This window comes from Equus przewalskii, chromosome 5 (assembly GCF_037783145.1).
Source record: "Equus przewalskii isolate Varuska chromosome 5, EquPr2, whole genome shotgun sequence".
Lineage (NCBI taxonomy): Eukaryota > Metazoa > Chordata > Mammalia > Perissodactyla > Equidae > Equus > Equus przewalskii.
In genome coordinates, this window is record NC_091835.1 from 23,453,798 (window position 1) to 23,473,831 (window position 20,034).

Sequence of the window (20,034 nt, forward strand, 5' to 3'; positions counted from 1 at the left end):
CTGAGGGAAAAAAACATAAATATGTCATAAAGGTCAAAATCTGATGTATGCGGATTTCACAGTGAGAGAGGAAGTCACTCCCACATGGTGCTCCCCCAAAGACTGGCTTAGCAGTCAGGGTTGGGGTGAGAAGTCACAAATGGGAGAGTGAAGAGCCACCAAAGGAAAACAAGAGGAATTCACAATGTCACCTCAGGCTGGGCCTTGTTTCTAGAAGTTTCCAATATAGATATTTAAGTTTCAAATGCTAAGCGTAACTTACGTAACTTTAAGCTCCAAAGAGCAAAACCTAACAAACAATGGCAGATGGCCAGGATGGAAGGTGGTTTTAAAAGGGAGCTCCATATGCCCTTTCTCAGAACCTTGATCACAGTCACGGAATGTGACGCCAGCCTGGAGGAGGCCCCACGAGTAGCCGTGGTGTGGGGCAGACACGAGTGGTCCCTGCCTCTTAGCCACAGCACAACTCCAGGTCCTCTGACACCCATCAGACACCCTCAACATCCCCTTCCCATCCCAGCCTCTGACCTTATGTGGGAAAGCACACTCCCAAAATACATTCCCACCTGCTAAACTCATGGGGGTCATGTGCATTTTCTTGCAGTGAATTTCCTGGAGTTTTCGCTTTCTCCATATCCCAGATGTGTCAATGAACTCAACCTCCTTCCACCCAACAAAAAAAATTCTAATTCCAGCCCTTGGAAGAAAGTGGGAGGGAAGGAAAGGGCAGAGACAGCTCGTCTCACAGTCCGCTGTGGCCAAAAGAATCTCTGAGTTGACCACTCAGCCCCACATCTCCCAAAAGCCCCACCCTCCACTCCCAAACCCGGAATTAACGCCTCCAGTTGAGAGAGGCTGAACTCACAAGGATTACGGCACACGCCCCAGAGGGGTGCCTTCAATGGAAACTATAAGAGAAGGCAATAGAAGCACTTCTCCACCCAGAAATCGTCTTTCTTTTCCTGCATATTCTTGTTTTCACTATGTAAGCTTTCAGATGCTGTGGACACTGTTTCCTGATTGGAGGGCGGGGGGTCAATCTCAATGTTTTGCCTTCTGAGCAATCTTATGAATGAAAAGACGTTCATTAAAGGGAGCAGACGAAATTCTAAGGGGACGACATCAGCATGTCTAGACACCCATTTTCCAGCTCACCGTCTGTCCAGCTCTTAGATATCTCCACTTCCAGGGCTCATACATGTTGTGGCAGCAACGCGGGTCCCAAGTGAATTAAATGAATTAAGTTACCCACCCAGAGGACCCTCTTCCGTTTGCTTGGTGATAACTGACTTCATTATCTTGAGAGGCCAAAACGTGTGGGATCTAGAGCGGTTTGTGTGCAGAGACATGAAAACTCACAAGCTGCTCGGCTAGTTCATAATCCAGATCCAGCAGGTTAAGCCTCAGGGGCCTGTTGTACGTGAACCCTCGCCCGAACTCCAGCTGCATCAGACGCTCCAGGTTGGCTACGCGTTCAAGGCCCACCAAGATTAGAGCTCGGACACCTGCGAGGAGAGGCACGTTTAACAAGGCTCACCGAGGCATTCGAGAGCCAGGACATCTTTTTCCCTCCTGACTTTCTTTTAAAAGAAAAAACTTCAGTATAAAATTTGTCCTTTAACTGAAACGTGTTTAATCAAACTAGTTAGCTGCTCTGAAGAATTGAAATACTGGAACTTTGGACTCTTCTGAGCAATTATTTCAGATATGTCGATAACTAAACTCAACAATTTATATATAGGAAGTGACACCACAACATCCATTCACACATAAATTCTCAAAGTCTGGTCCTACATAACACAGATATGCTGTAAGAAGAACTGAGATATCGCACCTCCAAGTCAGATAACAGCAATCTCGTTGCGATTGCTCAGAAAAAACAAACTAACAGAATGTTCTTATGATAATTTATGCTCCCATAAATTCTTCTTAAAGCTCTGGTGTCGGCATCCACTTTTTGATAGTCAGTGCCAACGAATTCCACAGCAAATGAACAAATATTGCATCTGATAATAGGCATCATTGCTTATCCAGTCACTTTAAATTTGGAAAGTACTCTTTTGTTAATTATTTTATTAATATAAGTGTATTTTTACTTAATGTTGCAGTATTTTTTGAGCCGTGATGACCGCAAACCAAACTACAGCAATATTTTTGGCTGGAAAATTAATTCTTAGTTTATATGATGCAGCTGAATGAATCAAAACTTCATGTTCTTTTGCAAAAGCATCACGCTTTCCAGATGTTCTACCACCAGAATGAGTCTGAGAACCTGTGGGGCCTGTGCCTTGGTAATGCAGCTGTCTAGGGTACACAGGGAATCCTTGTTAGCCCCATCCCACAGCCCCAGGCAGGCGCAGACGGCCAAGATGCTGGGAGGAGGAATCTGCTCCCCCAGAGGACTCTGTAGCAGTCATTCCCCTCCAGCAGAGCCATACACTTGACTCACTCAGGTTTGCTACTCACGTTGAGAAAGCCCCGGAACCCACCTTCTTGTCGGAGTTCTTCAGAGGCTCTTTGTAAGTCAGCCAGATCACCATCCACCCCATCAGTAAAATGAATCACCACCTGAAAATAAAAGATGAGTCAAACCCCAGCCGAAACTGAAAAGAAACATCGCAGACTCTTGTAAGGGAGATCAGCCAGTTCAGATCCCTCATCTGACAGGTGAGGGAACTGAGGGCCAAGTTTGAGAAACAAGCGTCCCGTGTTCATGGTTCTTCGATATTGTGCAAAAAATGAGGAATAAAGTAAATGAGTATATTGTAGTGCTTATTTAAAAAAACACAAATAACAATGGAAATAAAAACATTTTGTCTCATTCTTCTATATATGTGGTAGAGTTTCTGGAAATCATGTGTGTGTGTATGTTCTGGGCTGAATAGTTCCCTTTCAAAATTCCTCTATTGAAGTCCCAAACCCCAATACCTCAGAACATGACTGTGCTTGGAGACAGGACCTTTAAGGAGGCAATTAAGTTAAATGAGGTCATTAGAGTGGGCCCTGATCCAATAGGACAGGTCTCCTTCCAAGAAGAGGAGGTCAGGACACAGGCACACACAGAGGGAAGAGCACGTGAGGACACAGGGACAAGGCGCCATCTACAAGCCATGGAGAGAGGCCTCAGGGGGAACCAACACTGCCGACACCTTGATCTTGGCCTTCCGGCCCCCAGGACTGTGAGGAAATAAATGTCTGTTGGTTAAGTCCCTAGTTTGTGACAATTTGTCATGGCAGTCCTGCTGAACTGATAGTGTGTATGTACACACACTGTATGTGTATGTATGCACACATACACGTATAGAGAAAGAGAGAGAAAAACATATACATAGAGAACACAACGTATTTAATGGGTAGGACTATAATTAAACTTTAATCACAAATTCAACTCATTCAAGCTCAATTACTAGCTTCTAGGATTTTGTTTTTTGGGGAGCCTAAGTAAACCTAGTAGTACAAAGGAGATATTACATTTCAGATTATTATGATCAGTTGATAAGAAAGGACTTTTACGTATAGATACTACCAACCCCGCCAAGCGTGAAAGCGTTCATAGAAGAACAGTTTGGGATGGGGGCTTCCAGACGTCAAAGTGTTCCTCCCAACCCGTAAAAATCCAGAAACCCCCCAGGAAGCTGAAACCAGGGTGAGCCCCTGCTCACCTTCACACTGTCGGGCGAGGACTGGCGGAACTTGTTCTGATAGACCTTGAGCGTGTCCGCAGTGAGCACATAGGGGTGCTGGTTGCGCATGTTCCGGAACTTCTCAAACAGCTCTGGCTGGTACTCAGCAAAGTCGAAGGCCTCCACCGGCCCCGAGGGTGTGTTGGCCACCACCGACACCCGCACAGTGGGCATCTGGGTACCGCTGCAGCTGATTCTTTGCATCTGGCTGATTCTATTCAAGATGGTGTCTACCTGGGCCTCGAGGCCCTTCTGAGTCACAAAGACATTCTGATCGCTTGAACCATCAAATCCCAGAATCACATCCAGATTACAGGCTGTAAAGGGAAAAAGCAGTCAACGAGCTCTAAGTCAAGGCAGTTGAGATGAGTTCAACATACAGGCACAGCCCTGGGACATGGACCAGCACATCCTGCTCAAGGGCAAAATAAGATCTTCTATGTCTGAGCCTTGAGAAGGAATTAGATCTGCCTCTCTCATAGGGAAAACTGATGCTGACTGTTAGGACCCAAAATTGCAGGCCATTTTAACATGCTTGCTTTTGTGGTGATGTTCATCAATTTGGGCGCGATACACAGTTGGTGTTTAGATGCATCCCAAGTTTGTGCTTTAAATGAAATGCACTTGAGGACTCAAATACTCTGATCTCATTTAACTGATCTAATAAACCTATAAACAGAAACAGGGATCAATAAGTCTGAATTATTTGGAGGATTAAAGAATAAGGGGAAAGAGTAAATCTTATAAGAGAAAGAAAAGACAGACTTCCACTCTTATCCTGGAAAAACATCCCATAACAGTGACTGGTGACAGCCAGGCCCCAACCCATAAGGAGTCCCTAGGCCAGGGCTAAGGACCTAGGTAATTAAATAACTCTCGAACATCAACAGGACAGGATTGAAAATATGCACCTAAAGGGAATTACCTCTAGAAACATCGCTCACACCCGGACATAAGGTTTCATGCATTGCGTCATGCAGAGTTTCCAAAACTTGCTCGCTCAATTCTGACAGTTCCTGGACATTCCCCACTCGGAACGCTGTGGCACTGTTGGACGCTATCTTCCCAACCTCCTCTGAGTCGATATTCCTCACGCCCACCGCGAACACTTTGACACCTCTCTGGGTGAGTGCCAGGCTCGCCTCCTGAGCATCCTCCACCGACTTTCCTCCCGTGATCACAAATGCGATCTGAGGGACCCTCTGATCCAGGCGGCTGCCCGCCTCTGGCACAAAGTGATTCAGCCGCAGGTGCTCGATGCCCACCTTGGTGTTTGCATGTCTCCCACCTTTGTAGACCACTTTGTTGATGGCGTCGATAATCTCCTGCTTGGTGGAGAAGTCCTTCAGGAAGAATTCGTCCGTGGGGTCAGAGTTGTACTGGACCAGCCCCACTTGGATGGAGTCTCCCCCTTCATAAAGCGTGTCCACAATTTCGGACACAAAACGGAGCACTTCCTGGAAACTGTCCCTCCGGAAATTGATGGAACCATCCAAGAGGAACACAATGTCTGCTTTCTTTTTTTCTAAAAATGATTAAAATGAAAGTGAGAGGAAATTTGGTTTCCACATTCAGAACATAAGTATACAAAATGTCAATTAAAAGAATTGAAATACGCCATTCCTATGACTTATTCAGAGTGAACACCTTTGCTCTATTCCGCGCCTCTGTAGTTCCTGAAATCACACCCCTCAAAACATTGTGCTAAAAACAAGAAGATAAATGATAAATCACTTAAACAAAAAGGAAAGGCGACATGAGACTTCAGTGAAACTGAGTCCTGATTATCCCATGCAAAAGGTGAAAAGCCATGGATTCAAGCATCCATGATCTCGGGTGTCTTAGGAAATGCCACTAACACTTTCCTTCTGGTCAGAAATAAGTGTTGATGTCTGGCAGGAGAGGCAGGAGACATGCTGGAGGCAGAGAAAGGAAGGGCTGGAAGAAACGTTGGAAAACGGGATGTGGTCCCCTACACCTTTGAAAGATTGTCTGCCAGCAGGCTGAGAGCTCTGTGGGAGCCTGCTGAAAATCAATGGCATTTGGGGGTAATTTCCTAAATGCGATCAATACTGGAGTAGTGAGGGGTAGGGATTGGCCAACTTCAAAGACGCCATCCTATTCTGAGAGCCAATGAGTCTGTGGTTAACCGTCAATGCACCTTTAAAGAACCTTCCAATGGGGCTACAGTGACCCTCATGGAAGCTCATGGAAGCCTCATGAAAGAATCAATGATCACATGCTTTCTAGGATATTTTTCCTTCTACAATTTCAACTGAATTATTTTTCCAATATTTAATTTCTAATATTATCTGCAGCAACAACCCCGAGAGAAGAAAATTGCTCAAATGAATGCTAATTACATTTTTTCAATTAAAAAATATTGATGTTACGCTCTGTAGTCATGAGTCCCACAGCTCATACCTGGCCGTGAGGGAGAAGGTGTGTCCACTCCTGGAGGTGCGGGAGTGACCCCCGAGGGTCCAAAGGAGGTTATGATCTTTTCTTCTATGTTGGGGAGTTCTCGGAACTCTCGCACCGTGAAGACCAGTCTCGGGTCGTTGGTGATGGTCTGCAGCTCTGTTCTGTCGATGTTTCGGTCTCCTACCCCTAAACTCACAATCCCTGAGGAGCTTATCACCTGCGAATACCTGGAAATGTCATCCTGGGATTTTCCACCCAGAAACAGAACCAGGTGTTGGGGCACCCCATCTTCTATCCGGCTCCCAGCAGACTTGACAAAGAGATTTCTTGCCACATGTTCCAGAGCTTTGCCAGTGTTCAATGGAGACCCCCCTTTGAACCTCAGGCGACGTATGGCATCGAGCACGGCGGTCCGGGATTTATAGGTCTTCAGGTAGAATTCAGGGAAGACCTCATTGCTAAACTGCACAACCCCAATTCTCACTTTATTGGGGCCAATGTTGAGTCTTTGAACAATCTTGCTAATGAAATCTCGAATATGTGCGATGCCGTCAGGCCTCACGCTGTCAGAGCTATCAATTAGGAAGACAATGTCAGCAGCATCACTCTCAACAGCTGCAGATAAAAGAAAAAAAGGGGAAAAACTCAGTACACGACTGGTGCTCATTTGGTTTTTTTTTCTGAATTTCACATTATACAGTCATGCACCACACAATGATGTTTCAGTCAACAATGGACCGCACATATGATGGTGATCCCATAAGATTAGTACCATGTAGCCTTGGTGTGTAGTAACCTATACTAAGCACACTCTATGATGTTTGTACAATGACAAAATCACCTAACGACACATTTCTCAGAATGGATCCCAGCCGTTAAGCAATGCGTGACTGTATTCTGAACTTTGCATTATATTGCACCATAATATTAACTAACACTAAAATTATAAGCCAATGTGCATGAGTTTATCTCTTGGGATTTTTTAAATTAATTATTAAAAATTTGACCTTTTTCAACAAAACAATTTTTGCTTCTTAAAATATCTTAAGTTCTCCAAAACTTTCTGAGTTTACTCTATCTTAATTTTGGCTTTGCAGTCTAGGTTAAAATGAATTTTAAAAATGTAAGCAGCATTTAGAAATTAATCCTGGATTTCTATAAACTACAGAATCACGAACTACCAGGAGGGGTTGAAATCACCCAGACCAACATATTTGTTGTACAAAAGGAAAGAGACAGCTGAGGTCAAGGTCCTCTCATCCAAGGTCACCACTCAGCTGGTGACAGCCTGGAGAATCCCAACTCTCCCAACAGACCAGCACATCTCCCAAGGTGTTTGACTCACAGTATTTCTTTCTGCTCACCTACCTCTAGCATTTATCCAAAGCTTTTACTTTCACTATTTCCCCTATTTTCTTTATATGAGTCCATTTTTAGATATAAAATTAATCAAAAAGTTCTGGGAAAGATGAGACATGTTTTCCTCTTAGTTAGAATCCTAGATACTTCTTAGGTGCCATTTTATTAAACTACTCACATGCTGCCACTCAACAAATTCAACCCGTCTTTGCCTCATAAATCATTGAGCTACTTATAACAGAAACACAGCACAGCAAAAGCTGAGCCAGTCATGACATTGAACGATTTACACTGAGAAATAGAAAAGCTGGCCCAGGATGACACACAGGCCTTGGGTTCTCTTGTAGAATACAAAAGATTTCACAGAATATCAACACCAGAGAAAGCCACACTGTGACCATGGTGGATCAAGACAAAATTGAGGTCATGTTGTAATTATGTGTACATTGACAAAAACAAAAGCAAAAATAACCAAACACTCCCCCACCCATCCTGGCTAATAGGAGTGATGTCTGGTTCTTTATCAATTAAAGATTTAGTTATAAGATTTAGTAAAATACCCAATCATAGAATTACTTCCACCTCTTGACAACATCCAATCCAGGGCAAAGTTCCATTTCCGTAAGCCTTCCTCAAAATCACCTACCACAAGCTCAGATCCTATCATAAGTCCTTCCTTAATACTGTCTTAACATATTACTGAGATGCCCCATGGTTTACCATCATGTGCATCCTTCTTCCCTGCAATAAGTGATGGACCCAACAGGTTCAATCACAGGTGTCCCTTTATTTTAATTTAATTTATCATGAGAACTATGGATCTTTAAGACTGTTATTTTTTTATGCCGAAAACACTCAGAGAACAACAACAACAAACAGTCAATCTTACCTGGAGGAGGATAGGGAGTACTGGCCAGGATCCGCTGTATCTGCTCTGAGGTTAGGGTCGTGATGGGGGTCAGCAGTTTCTGCTCCAGGCTGGGCAGCTCCCGAAAGGTGCTCACTGAGAACACATACTCAGGGCTCAAGGAGATCTTGACCAGCTCCTCTGGGTCTGCGTTCCTTGCGATAGTAAATGGTGCCACACCAAACTGCTTGAGCTCTGCCGCCGAGTCATCTACCTCGTCATTAGACTTCCCAGATGAAATGAGGACCAGGAACTGAGGGACACCCTCTTCAATCCGGCTCCCCAGTGGCCTCTTGAAGATATTCTTTGACACGTACTCCAGGGCACCCCCAATGTTGATCTGCCTCCCACCTTTGGGCCGCAGCCGCCTCACCGCGTTCTGCACTTCATCCTTGCTGGAATGGGCATTCAGCAGGAATTCCACCCTGGGGTCCTCGCTGAACTGGATCACTGCCACCCGGGTGGTGTCAAAGCCCACATCCAGGTAGTCAACCAGCCTCTCAATGAGGGTGCGGATGTACTGAAACTCAGGGGCAGCACTTTGGGACCCATCGATGAGAAAGACCACGTCCTTCTTGCTGCCGACACCTGTGAATCAAGCATCATCGTGGACCTCAACTTTGTTGGCACCAAATTCTTAGCATCAACAAATCACCTCCCGGTTTGTCACAGAATCGCCACCTGACAGGCAAAGTATCCTAATTCTGACTATTATAGTTAATATACAGTCCCAGAACTGAGTCCTGGCATTTCAGTGATTACAATCAGGGAGAAGAGGAGGAATCAGCAAACGATAAGGAAGAGTAACTCTGAGGGAGGCAGAGATTGGCAGACAAAAACCATGTCTAGACCAAGAGGGGATGGTGTTTAATAAGGAGGGCATGTCAACTGTGACAGATGTGCTCATAGATCAAGTAAGATGGTGCCTGAGCATCGACCATTGGGTTTTGCCAGATGGAGGGACCTTAACAAGAGCACTTTCTATGGAATAGTGAGAGTGAATGACAGATTGGAGTGGGTTCAGGGAGGAATTGTAGCAAGTATAGACAACACTTTTAAAAGGAGACTGAGGTGCTAGTGGAGGGGCAAGCAGGGCATCAAGAGAGAGTTTTTACAAGAGGAAAAAAAGCAACATGTTTGTATCTTGAAAGGACTCATCCTTCCCATGCTCAGTGGAGAGCTGATGATGCAGGAGAGAGAAAACCTGCAGATGACGCTCCTGAGTAGGTGAGAGGAAGGCTACCCGAGGAAGCAGAGACAGTTCACCCTACAAACAGGAGAGAAGCTGACACATGAACACTGATGCTGGGAGAGAGCGAGAGGAGCTTCTGGAAGCTCTTTTCCAATTTCCTCGTATTTTCTCAGTGAAATGGAAATCAAGACGATCAGCTCAGAGTAAGCTGAGGGAAGAGAGTGTAGAAGAAGCAGGATAGGGAGAAAGAAGGTAAAAAATAGTCCCTTTGAAGGGTGGGAGAGCAAATAGACTGGGATTCACATTGTTGCAGAAACAGCCACTTGTATTTAAAGTAGAGAAGCCGCACATACACTATGACAATCTTTCCAAAGTGCCTTCTCAGGAACACTGGGACCTCAAGATGTGTCATAAAAAAGGACTCCTGCACTCAAATACGTTTGGGAAATGGTGCATTCTCTTATTGTATTGGAGATACACAAAACACAACAATTGTGGGGGTGGGGGGTGGGAAGCAACCCTCACTTTGTTTATCCTACTATTTCCTAAATTTGTTTGATCTGGAACGCTTCAGAACATTCCATGGAAGTCTGTGGGGCATGCTGCGCTGTGTCCTGGACCCCAGCATGAAGGCCCCTCTCCATGGCCCATGCCAGCACCCTCAGGTCTTTCACTCACCCAAAGGGCACTGTGTCCTGAGTCTGACTCTTCCCTTCCCTGCTCACTCTTCCCTTCCTTTATTTCCTGTCTTTTCCAGTCCCCACCCCATGCCCTGAGGTTGCAGATGGTATTCTGCAGAATAGGAGCCACAGGGAGCAAAGGCAAGGACAAAGCAGCCTCTTCACCACAGCGAACCTCCCCACCCGAGAGCCAGAGAAGGGAGGCCCCTGGTGGGTATTTCTGAAGGGGTGGCTATATCTGAGCCCCCTTCCTTCCCAGCAGCCAGGGCTCCCACCGTTTTTCAGTTCATTGTACCAGGCCTAGAAAAGGAGAAGAGAAAGGAGGAAATAGAATAAACTACAGTTGTAAGAGCCAGGTGGCCTTCCTCCCAGGTAAGACACTTACTTTTTAGCACCAAGCCAACTCAAAAGCAATCTTCACACTTTGGCTCTGTAAATACCAAGATTTCAGAGCTATGCCACAGCTTTTCAGAGCACCTGTGGCCACACTCTCCGTGACCATGGAAGGCTGACAGCTGGACCTCCAGGGGCAGCTTAAAACTGATATTGAACTGTGTTGTCAATTAGATGACCTCTCCCTCCAGATATCTGCACAGAAGCCTTTATACAGAATTTGGGGCTCCACACTACAAGCCAAGCATATGCCCCTCTTTGAGACTTTCATTTAGCCAAAAACATGAATCTTAGCAACTCCTTACCTGGGCTGGTGGGAGGCAGCAAATCTGGCTTCAACCTGCTCAGCTCTTCGCGGCTGAGCTGGGTCACTCTCTCGGAGATGACCTGTTGAACAGTCCCCAGCTGTCGGAAGGTAGGAATGGCCACAGCAAAGTCTGGGATGAAAGAGATGGTCTGCATCTCCGTGATGTCGGCGTTCCCGATGCCAATGCCAATGGGCACTGCCCCTTCCCTCTTCAGGACCACCGAGGGGCCCCTCACGTCATCCCCAGACCTTTCGGCCGTGAGGACAATCAGAAGCTGGGGGACACCTTCTTCTATCCTGCTTCCAGCAGAGCGAATCAGGATATTTCTCAGGACAAAGTTCAGGGCGGCCCCAGTGTTGGGGGTTGGCCCGCCCAGCAGAGTCAGCCTGCGTATGGCACCGACCACACTCTGCTGGTCCATGTATGAATTCAGGTAAAACTCGGGCCTGGTCCGGTCACTGTACTGCACCACGGCCACGCGTACTCGGTCCGGGCCCACGTCCAGGCTCTCCACTACCCTCTGGACAAACTCTTTCAACAGAGGGAAGCCACTCCTGACACCCTCAGAGCCATCAATTAGAAAGACCACGTCCTTTTCACCTGAAACTGGAAGGAAGACAGCCTCGGTGACTCACACGGACATAAGAGGAACAATTTCATACCGATTGCGCTGGGCTTGATAATGGGCCCCAAAGATATCCAATTCTGAATCCCCAGAACTTATGAAAAGGACTCTGCAGCTGTGATTAATTTAAGGACTTAGGGGATGGGGAGGTTATCCTCAATTATCCAGGTGGATCCAGTATAATCAATCTTGTGTCGTAAGAGGGAGACAAGAGGATTCTGAAGGAGAGAGAAGATATGAGGATGGAAGCAGAGGTCAGAGAAGAGAGAAGACGCTGTGCTGCTGGCTTTGAAGATGGAGGAAGGGGCAAGGAGCCAAGGAACGTGGGCAGGCTCTAGAAGCTGGAAAATGCAAGGAAATGGATGATCCACTAGACCCCGCAGAAGGAAAGCAAATCTGTTGACACCCCGATCTCAGCCCAGTGTGACTGGTTTTGGATTTCTGACCTCTAACACTGTAAGATAATGAATTCATTTTGTTTTAAGCCACTAAACTTGTGGTAATTTGGTACAATGGCAATAGGAAACTAATACACCAATAGGTAGCCCTTTTATTTTGGAATTTTTCAATGCTCCAACAGTATTTTTGACTCGCAAAGGTGCACTCAAGAAAAAACGTTGAGGAAACAGAGACATCAGATGGCTGAGTCTGCATTAGCATTTTGCAGATGGGAGATTTCACATGATTCACTGTGAGTCACAGAGGATCGACAGGAAAGAAGGTAACCCAGATGTCTGATTTACAGTCCCAGACTAACAATGAATGGGCCCAAAAGTCAATGTAGAAGTTTTGGGTTCTCAGTTTTCAATCAAAAGGATTTTACATGAAATTAATTACTCTTTTCACTGCATTTTTATCAGCAAATATTAAGTAGTTAAACGCAAAGTCACACTAACATAAATTAGCAGTTGGAAATTCTAATACAGCGTTTAAGGTGGGAATTTATCTGCTTCTCATCACACCTTGTATTCGTAATGAATGTAGTGAGTGAATTATAATACAGTGATACCCACTTGAAATAAGACTGGGGGAAAATGAAAATAAGGACTGTTTTAGCTATAATGTAACCATGTTCTGTTCCTTTCATTATGCATATAGTAAAAATAATGTTTTTTAAAAGGATTTTTAACCACTGATATGTCTAAATCTTTATAACGTATCTTATTATGAAATATTCTAATGTCCCTAAAAATAATCACCCTGATTCTCTTTTTTTGTCCTAGAGGAGTTAGAAAGTCAGTATGGAAAAAGAAAAGTCATATTCCAGTGTTCCTGCAGAAACCATCTCCTCATTTTCCATCTTCCTTGGAAACCAGAAGAGGGTTTCCATCTCAGGACCTGAGCCACAGCCTGCTGTCAACTCATGCATAGGAGAACTGGGATGCAGAGGCAAGCGGAAGTTCTAAGCCATACCTGGTGTTGGTGCCCCATTTTGCACCGATTTTAAGAGGTTCACAATCTGTGGTTGAAGGTCGCCAATCTTGGGAAGTGACTCCGCGGTCAGGATAAAGGCAGGGGATGGCACTATCAGCTCTAACTCAGCGGGGTCTGCATTCTTGGCCTGGAATATGAAAGGCACCACCCCACTCTGTTTCAAGTTGAGTGCCGGAGTGTCCACACGATCAGATGACCTTCCTGCAACCAGCAGCACCAGGAACTGAAGGACTCCGTCCTCAATCCGGCTGCCAGCGGACTCCACAAAAATGTACCTCTGTGCATAGTCCAGGGCATAGCCCAGGTTGAGGGCTTTGCCCGTCTTGATCTTCATTCTCTTCACAAGATTCAGGATTTCGGGCTTGTTCTGGTGCTCATCAAAGCGGGACTCCACCCTGACATCATCGCTGTACTGAGCCACCGCAACCCGGGTCCCGTCGGGTTTCACATTTAGCTCATCGATAATCTTGTAGAGAAAGTCACGGACGACAGGGAACTGGCCCACCAGGTTGGCTGAGCCGTCAAAGAGGAACAGAATGTCTCGCTTGCTCTCTACAACGAAAGTAGGTTAGGACACAATGAGGGGCCGGAACATGACAGGCACCAAACTGACCAGCCCAGCATCACTAGCATTTGGTAAGGAGTTCATGAAATTCATGATGATCACTGTACCAGCAAGAGAAGAGAAAGCCTGCACCAGCTGTCATTAAAATGCCCCATTTTGATGCAGTGCATATTTGCAAAGGACTCGAACAATTAGATTGGTCCACCCAATCTAGCATCGTGCCTAGTCAGCAAAGCAAGCCAATGGAAAGCCCCAGAGGGTTCCATTCTTGCATCAGGTGACAATCACTGTAGGAGAACAGACAGAGTTTTCAAGTTGTTATGAATAAAACTATTGAAAATGTCGTCCTGATTGTCCTTTTGCTAAAAGTTGACCTATCTCTAGTGACAAAGGCTGATGTGGATTAACCACCCATGGGTAACTGAGTTGACACATGTCTTCTCTAACTGGATTATCTTTTCATTAAATTTGAGGTTATGGGTTGGGACCCAAGATAGTGCCCATGATTGTTCTGCGTGTAGGCTCTCTGTCACTGCTTTCCAACCTGCTGTGATTAGACCAAAAAAAACATGGACAAGAGCCCATAGAGGGCTATGAGATGTAATGTGAACATTATTTTTGGTTCAAACAATTATTAGAACTTTTTTTTTAAGCTGAGGAATATTTGCATTGAGCTAACATCTGCTGTCAATCTTCCTCTTTTTGTATGTGAGCCACCTCTACAGCATGGCCACTGACAGGTGGGTGGTGTAGGTCCGTGCCCGGGAACCAAACCTGGGCCAGCCAAAGCAAAGCGCGCCAGACTTAAACACTAGGCCACCGGGGCTGGCCCATTGGAACTGTTTTGATTAGTTTTCAGTTGGCTCAGTCTTGCCACCCATCAGTGATGTGAGCCAGCCAGTGGATCTAATGCATCCATATCTTACCACCATATTAATATGCAATCATCATCATCATCCAGACTTCCTTTGCAAGTCATTTTACCTTCACATGAAGATGCAGCCTTTGTTGGGTTTATAACAAATGAATTTTGAGATATGGCAGATTTTCAGTATAAAAAAATCATATAAAGAAAATAATTTCAATCTTTAAATGCCCTCAATGCATACTCATGTATGAAAGACAATCAATTTTCTCTCTCTCTCTCTCTCTCTCTCTCTCTCTCTCATTTCCATATGGATTTGTGCTCCAGAATCTTCACAGGGCACTGGGGCAAAAAAAAAATCAATAAATAAGGCTTCTGAATATAAGGTGGGCTAATAAGGCAGAACATAGCTGGATTTTCTAGTGTTTCTTTCATTAATGAACACCCTTTAGGCAGTGAATCTAAGCTTGCTGGTACAGTGTCTCAAGCCTCCATTCAAAATACTTCAACCAAAGTGAGCCATCGTCTTTCTACAGTGCACCAGGGTCTTGAGTTCAGATGGGGCCACCTGCCCGCAGGGAGGTGGCGGGGGAGAGAGGCAGCCCTGTGCGGTCAGTCGGGGAGCTTTACCTGTCTGGGCGATGGGAACTTCCTCCACATCTCCACTAACATATGTGGTTAGGGGCTGAATCAGCTGCTGAGGCAAAGCTGGCAGGGAGCTGAAATCATCCATGAGATACACCAGGCTGGGGTTAAAAGCAATCTGCTCGAGCTCTGCCTTATTCGCCTGGCGAGCTCCCACACAAAAGGTCAGGATGCCTGCGCGTGCGAGGGCATTGGCAGCTTGCAAATAGGAGTCCTCAGACTGCCCGGCTGTGAGCAGGAGCAGGAGCTGCGGGACACGTTCACGGATTCTGCTGCCTCCAGCTTCGGTGAAGTGGTTGGCATGGACATAGCTTAGGGCTGAGCCCGTGTTCAGGCCCGACCCCCCCTGGAGCTGCAGCTGCCTCAGGTGAGCAAGCAATTCTGCCTTTGTCTGGTATGTGTTTAGGGAGAACTCCGTCACCGGAGTGTCACTAAATTGCACTAAACCGACACGAATATTGTCACTTCCGACATCAAGGCTGTTAACTATGTTCATTACAAAGTCCCGCACATAAGGGAAATTGGTCTCTCCAACGTTGGACGATCCATCCAAAAGAAAGATGATATCCCTTTTGTTTACGTGAACTGCAGTGGAGCACAGAAAACAAGGTGAGACATACACAACCCCGGAGGGTTTCTCATGTGTGCCCGCAACCTGTGCACACATGCCAACATTCAGAACACAGAGAAAATCAGTGAGGCAAAGCACATCCATCTTGTAAAATATGGCAGAAGGCTGCATATTTTCCTCTAGTGGCAGCTGGTGTCTGTGAGGCATATTCATAGCCAAGTTTACGAAACCAAGTTGACTCACAGAGAGACGCAGTGCAAAGCTAGAATGTTTATAACCAGCAAAAAGGATGGGAATCCTTGAAATAAACATTTCTTTCCTGAAAATGAATTCTGCACGAGTACTGTGCCTTTCTGGACTGCTCATGGTAATGACCGTGGTCACAGCCAGGTTTACATGTGAGACACCGTGTCCTCTGGGGTTCACCTCTCCAGAGAGATTCCCACTTATGGATAGACTAGAAGTGTTAGCCCAAGTAAACCTGAGAACATGAGTTCCTTAGGGCTAAAAAAAATTAATAAAATTAGGCTGTTCTCATCTCAAAATAGTCCTAGGACTGCCCATTTGTCACTCTCTACTGGTCTTCTCCTCTCGGGAGCCATAGCATTGCCATGCAATAATCCAACCCATGGGAGTCCCTCCAGGGTGAGACGACAGGGATCACAAAAACACATTAAAAACCAAGAGACTATGTACTATGCTTGGCTTAGGTTATACACGAGAAGAATCAAAAGTATAATTCTCAAATTAGAGTGTTTTTCCCAACACATTTATTATGTGTTCTTAAAATAAATTATTTACCATTTCTTCCCTAGTGTCTCATTAAAGTTTAAACCTAACAGCTAATTTTATCCCACATTCTCTCAAACTGAACTTTGGTTATGAAAATGTGGATTAGAAGTTTTAAGGAAAGAAAAGAAAAAGAGAAAGGGGACTTGTTTAGAAGACCAGAGACCCTTAGTAGAAAGCGTGTGTCCGTGCAACATGGACCATGCATTGCACAGGCTTCTCGTGGTAAAGTGTGTGAGGCAGAAAAGCTTGTTTCCGTGAGATTCATCTTCATAAGGACGGCAAATTGTACTTATTCGATTTGTAACCTCATAGACCATTATAATGTCTTTAAAACTCATTTTTCACTGATAATCATATCAAATGAGGGATTTGAAGAACCACTGGGTTTCTGTCTTCATACCCATTCATTGACTATGCTTTCCCATGGAAGGAAATCACTTAAAGAGAGAGGAGAGAGGGTTAATGTTCTATGCTGGCCAGGTTTGGGTCATTGAGAAGTGGACTCAGGAAAGGAAGAACCAGGCCACATCTTGGTGGTGGGAGGAAGGCTAGACAGGAGTCACAAGAGGCGACAGAACTCTGGGACCTGATGAGAGATAAGAACTGAGAAGTGACCTCCGGGGCCAGAAGCTTGGTGGCCCCTGGTCCTACAGTCTAAGTCAGACCATCCTTGTTTTATGAAATTCGAAGTCGCACAATTCCTATCGTATGACATTTTAAGACACACAGTTGTATCCTATGGCATTTTAAGTCATACAATTCCCAACTCAGGGTAAATGAAAACCTGAAATAAACCTTGTTTGTTGCTGTCATTTCCCTCATTTAAGAGTTGTCTCTTAGCTGAACACAAATAAAACTTTGTGCCTTTTTCTCTCAAAGGCTCTACCTGGAGACCACCCTACTGTGCGTCTGACACCCTCCCCACCATACCTTCAGTGGTTCCAGAGAGTGTTCTCAGAGGTGCCAGCAAGCTGGGCAGCATGCCTTGCAAAGGGGCGATTCGGAACTCAGCAGGGATGAACACCAGGGTGGGATCGAAAGCAATCTCTTCTAGCTCGGCCTTGTCGGCCGCCTTGTTCCCAATGGCAAAAGCCATGATGCCATTTCTCTTCAGCTCCTGGGCGGGCTGGCTGATTCCATCTAGGGACTTACCACCTGTGATCAACACCAAAATCTTAGGGACCCCCTCAGCGGCCCGGTAGCCAGCCGCACTAGTGAACAGGTTGTTTCGAACAAAGTCCAGAGCAGAGCCCGTGTACAGGGCCGGGCCTTCCAGGGACTTCATTTTCCGCACGGCGTTCACGACTTCCCTTTTGCTGGGGTAGCTATTGAAATAAAACTCTGGCCTCACAGTGTCTGCATACTGAGCCACTGCCACTTGGATAAGGTCCTGTCCGATTTCCAGCCTCTGGATGACCCTGGCAATGAAGTCACGGATTGCATTGAAGTTGTTCTGTCCCAGAGCCGATGAGCCATCCACGAGGAAAACTATGTCCCTCTTGTTGACTTCAATGACTGTAGGTACAACGTTATAAGGTGAGTAGAAAAGCCTTACCAATCACATTCAACTAGGACTCTCTACCCAGCTAACTCCAGTCAAAGGGCGCTCCCATTCACTCTGGCCAATGTGACGTCAGTGGGAGCCCCTGAGGACTTCCTCACAACACACACATTAGTTACAGCTACATCCTTCCTCATGGGATGGCAGGGGGGCCCACCCTCACCACGCACTCTTAGTACCTTTTACAAAATAGTTGCACAAAAACAAATTTAGTTTTAGTAGCCACCTATTTAGCACATTGTCACTGTAAAAGTCGGAAAGTTCTTTTCTGCCATAAATCTATCGCTTGGATTTTAGAGGTCAGAATGAAGCCCGTGACTCAAATAAAAGAAGATCAGTGTCTGCGCAGAGGGTCCTTGGTTTCACAATCTTGATTTCACAAACACCTATCCCCAAGTGCAGAAGCTAAAAGAGCATGAACATCCCCCCTCCCTTCAGGTCTGTTTCCATGACTTGATTTCTCAGGCAAAGAAAAAAGAAGCCAATTACTCGGCTTCATAAAATATAAGAAGGAAATTGATGTCAAAACCAACAGGTGACACAGGAGTATTTTCATCTCAGAGACCTGCGTTGTGAGGGTCCTAAGTTAAATGTTCAGACTGTGATAACATAAAGACAAACCACAAAGCCAAAACGCGACAGTTATCAACAAGATCACTGCCAGGAAGTGACTGAGAACTTCTCTCCACCTGTTGCATCGAAGCATAGGCAGCCCGCCTGGGTCTCGGGAACAAGGAGTTGTATCAGACCACAACACCCAGTCCAGAAACCCAATAGGGCTTCCCAGACTCAGGAGAACATAAATGGTTAAAGCTGAGGCAAGAGTGTTTGCAAGCTATTAAATAATTATCGGGACGTGAGGAGGCCTCCATCACTCCATACAGTCAGATAGATTCTATGTAACACAAATTCACTCGACACTTGACTCTATTGACATCATTGGTCCCTCTTTAAGAGAACACATGTAAATGCACACATAGATACAACACATCCAGGGACAGGCACATGTGGACATTGCTTTGGCATCAAGCTGTGGTATAAACAATGAGTTCCAAGTCCTCATGCTCTCCATAGAGACCTGCAGACAGGTGGAACTGTCACTATACGTGCGGGCTGAAAAACACCAAGAGCCACACGCCCTGCCTTCTCGTTCTCCCTCTCCTTTGCGCCACTGGTCATAAAAGGCATCTACACAGCTATACAGACAACTACATGTGTGCCTTTTATGCACATACAAGGTGAGCACACCTGGATCCACACTCTTTCACACACACACCCCCTTCCATACCATAGATGTAGAAGTTGATGTTGCTATCATAAATGCAGAGATTCCTACGTTCCACAAGATGTATATAACGTGTATGATGGATGAATAGAAACACAGATCACCCTTCACCTCCCCCCCATCCCCAGGCTGACTCACCTCACCTGGCCGAGAGGCAGCCCTCCCATCCCCTTCCAGTAGGAGACATCCTTCTTCCTGACATGAGATGCCGACCCAAACAGAGCCGTCTTCTCTCTTTCGCACGGTTCTGCTGTGACTAGGTTTGAAACACCCTTGTGGGGAGGTGAAACTGAAGGTCCCGCTAATCTGTCGGCTTCAGCCCTCACCTCCATGTTGACCGACACCAGCACATCCCCCATGACGCAGCTTCCCCTGCAGCCCTCACAAGCCCAGGACCAGGGTGACTGTCCTTGCTCTCTCATGCTACTATTTTCAAGCAAATTCTCCTCAAACGTCCAGACCCCCAGCACTCGTCCTCAGTGCTGCCTTCCTCTCCACCCTACTCTTACAGTGACTGGAGGCTACTCTTAGGCTGCTCTTCTCAGTGACTCAGGGACCCTGACCTCCAATAAAGCATGTCCTCCTGTGCCCCCAGCACCTGCTTCTAGGGCCACACCTGGCCTTATTGTCTCCAGACATTGCCCCACCTCTGAAATCTCACTCACCCAACCCTTTGTCTGGCGTCTTCCCTCCAGCTCACGCGTGCTCCACCCTTTCTTCAGCCACAAGGAGGCCCCAAATCTGT

General features: G+C 45.9%; 1 protein-coding gene across 1 annotated transcript in view; it reads right to left on the reverse strand.

Annotated features, from left to right (window-relative positions):
- COL6A3 (collagen type VI alpha 3 chain) overlaps positions 1-20,034 on the reverse strand; it is an 84,061-nt gene that overhangs the window by 35,412 nt on the left and 28,615 nt on the right. The window contains exons 4-13 of the mRNA XM_070618673.1: positions 17,374-17,958; positions 15,066-15,665; positions 12,985-13,557; positions 10,944-11,552; positions 8,356-8,961; positions 6,108-6,722; positions 4,609-5,208; positions 3,663-4,000; positions 2,490-2,568; positions 1,360-1,505 (exon numbers count right to left, since the gene is read on the reverse strand). Of these exons, the coding sequence (XP_070474774.1) occupies positions 1,360-1,505; positions 2,490-2,568; positions 3,663-4,000; positions 4,609-5,208; positions 6,108-6,722; positions 8,356-8,961; positions 10,944-11,552; positions 12,985-13,557; positions 15,066-15,665; positions 17,374-17,958 (4,751 nt within the window). The remainder of the gene's footprint in view (positions 1-1,359; positions 1,506-2,489; positions 2,569-3,662; positions 4,001-4,608; positions 5,209-6,107; positions 6,723-8,355; positions 8,962-10,943; positions 11,553-12,984; positions 13,558-15,065; positions 15,666-17,373; positions 17,959-20,034) is intronic.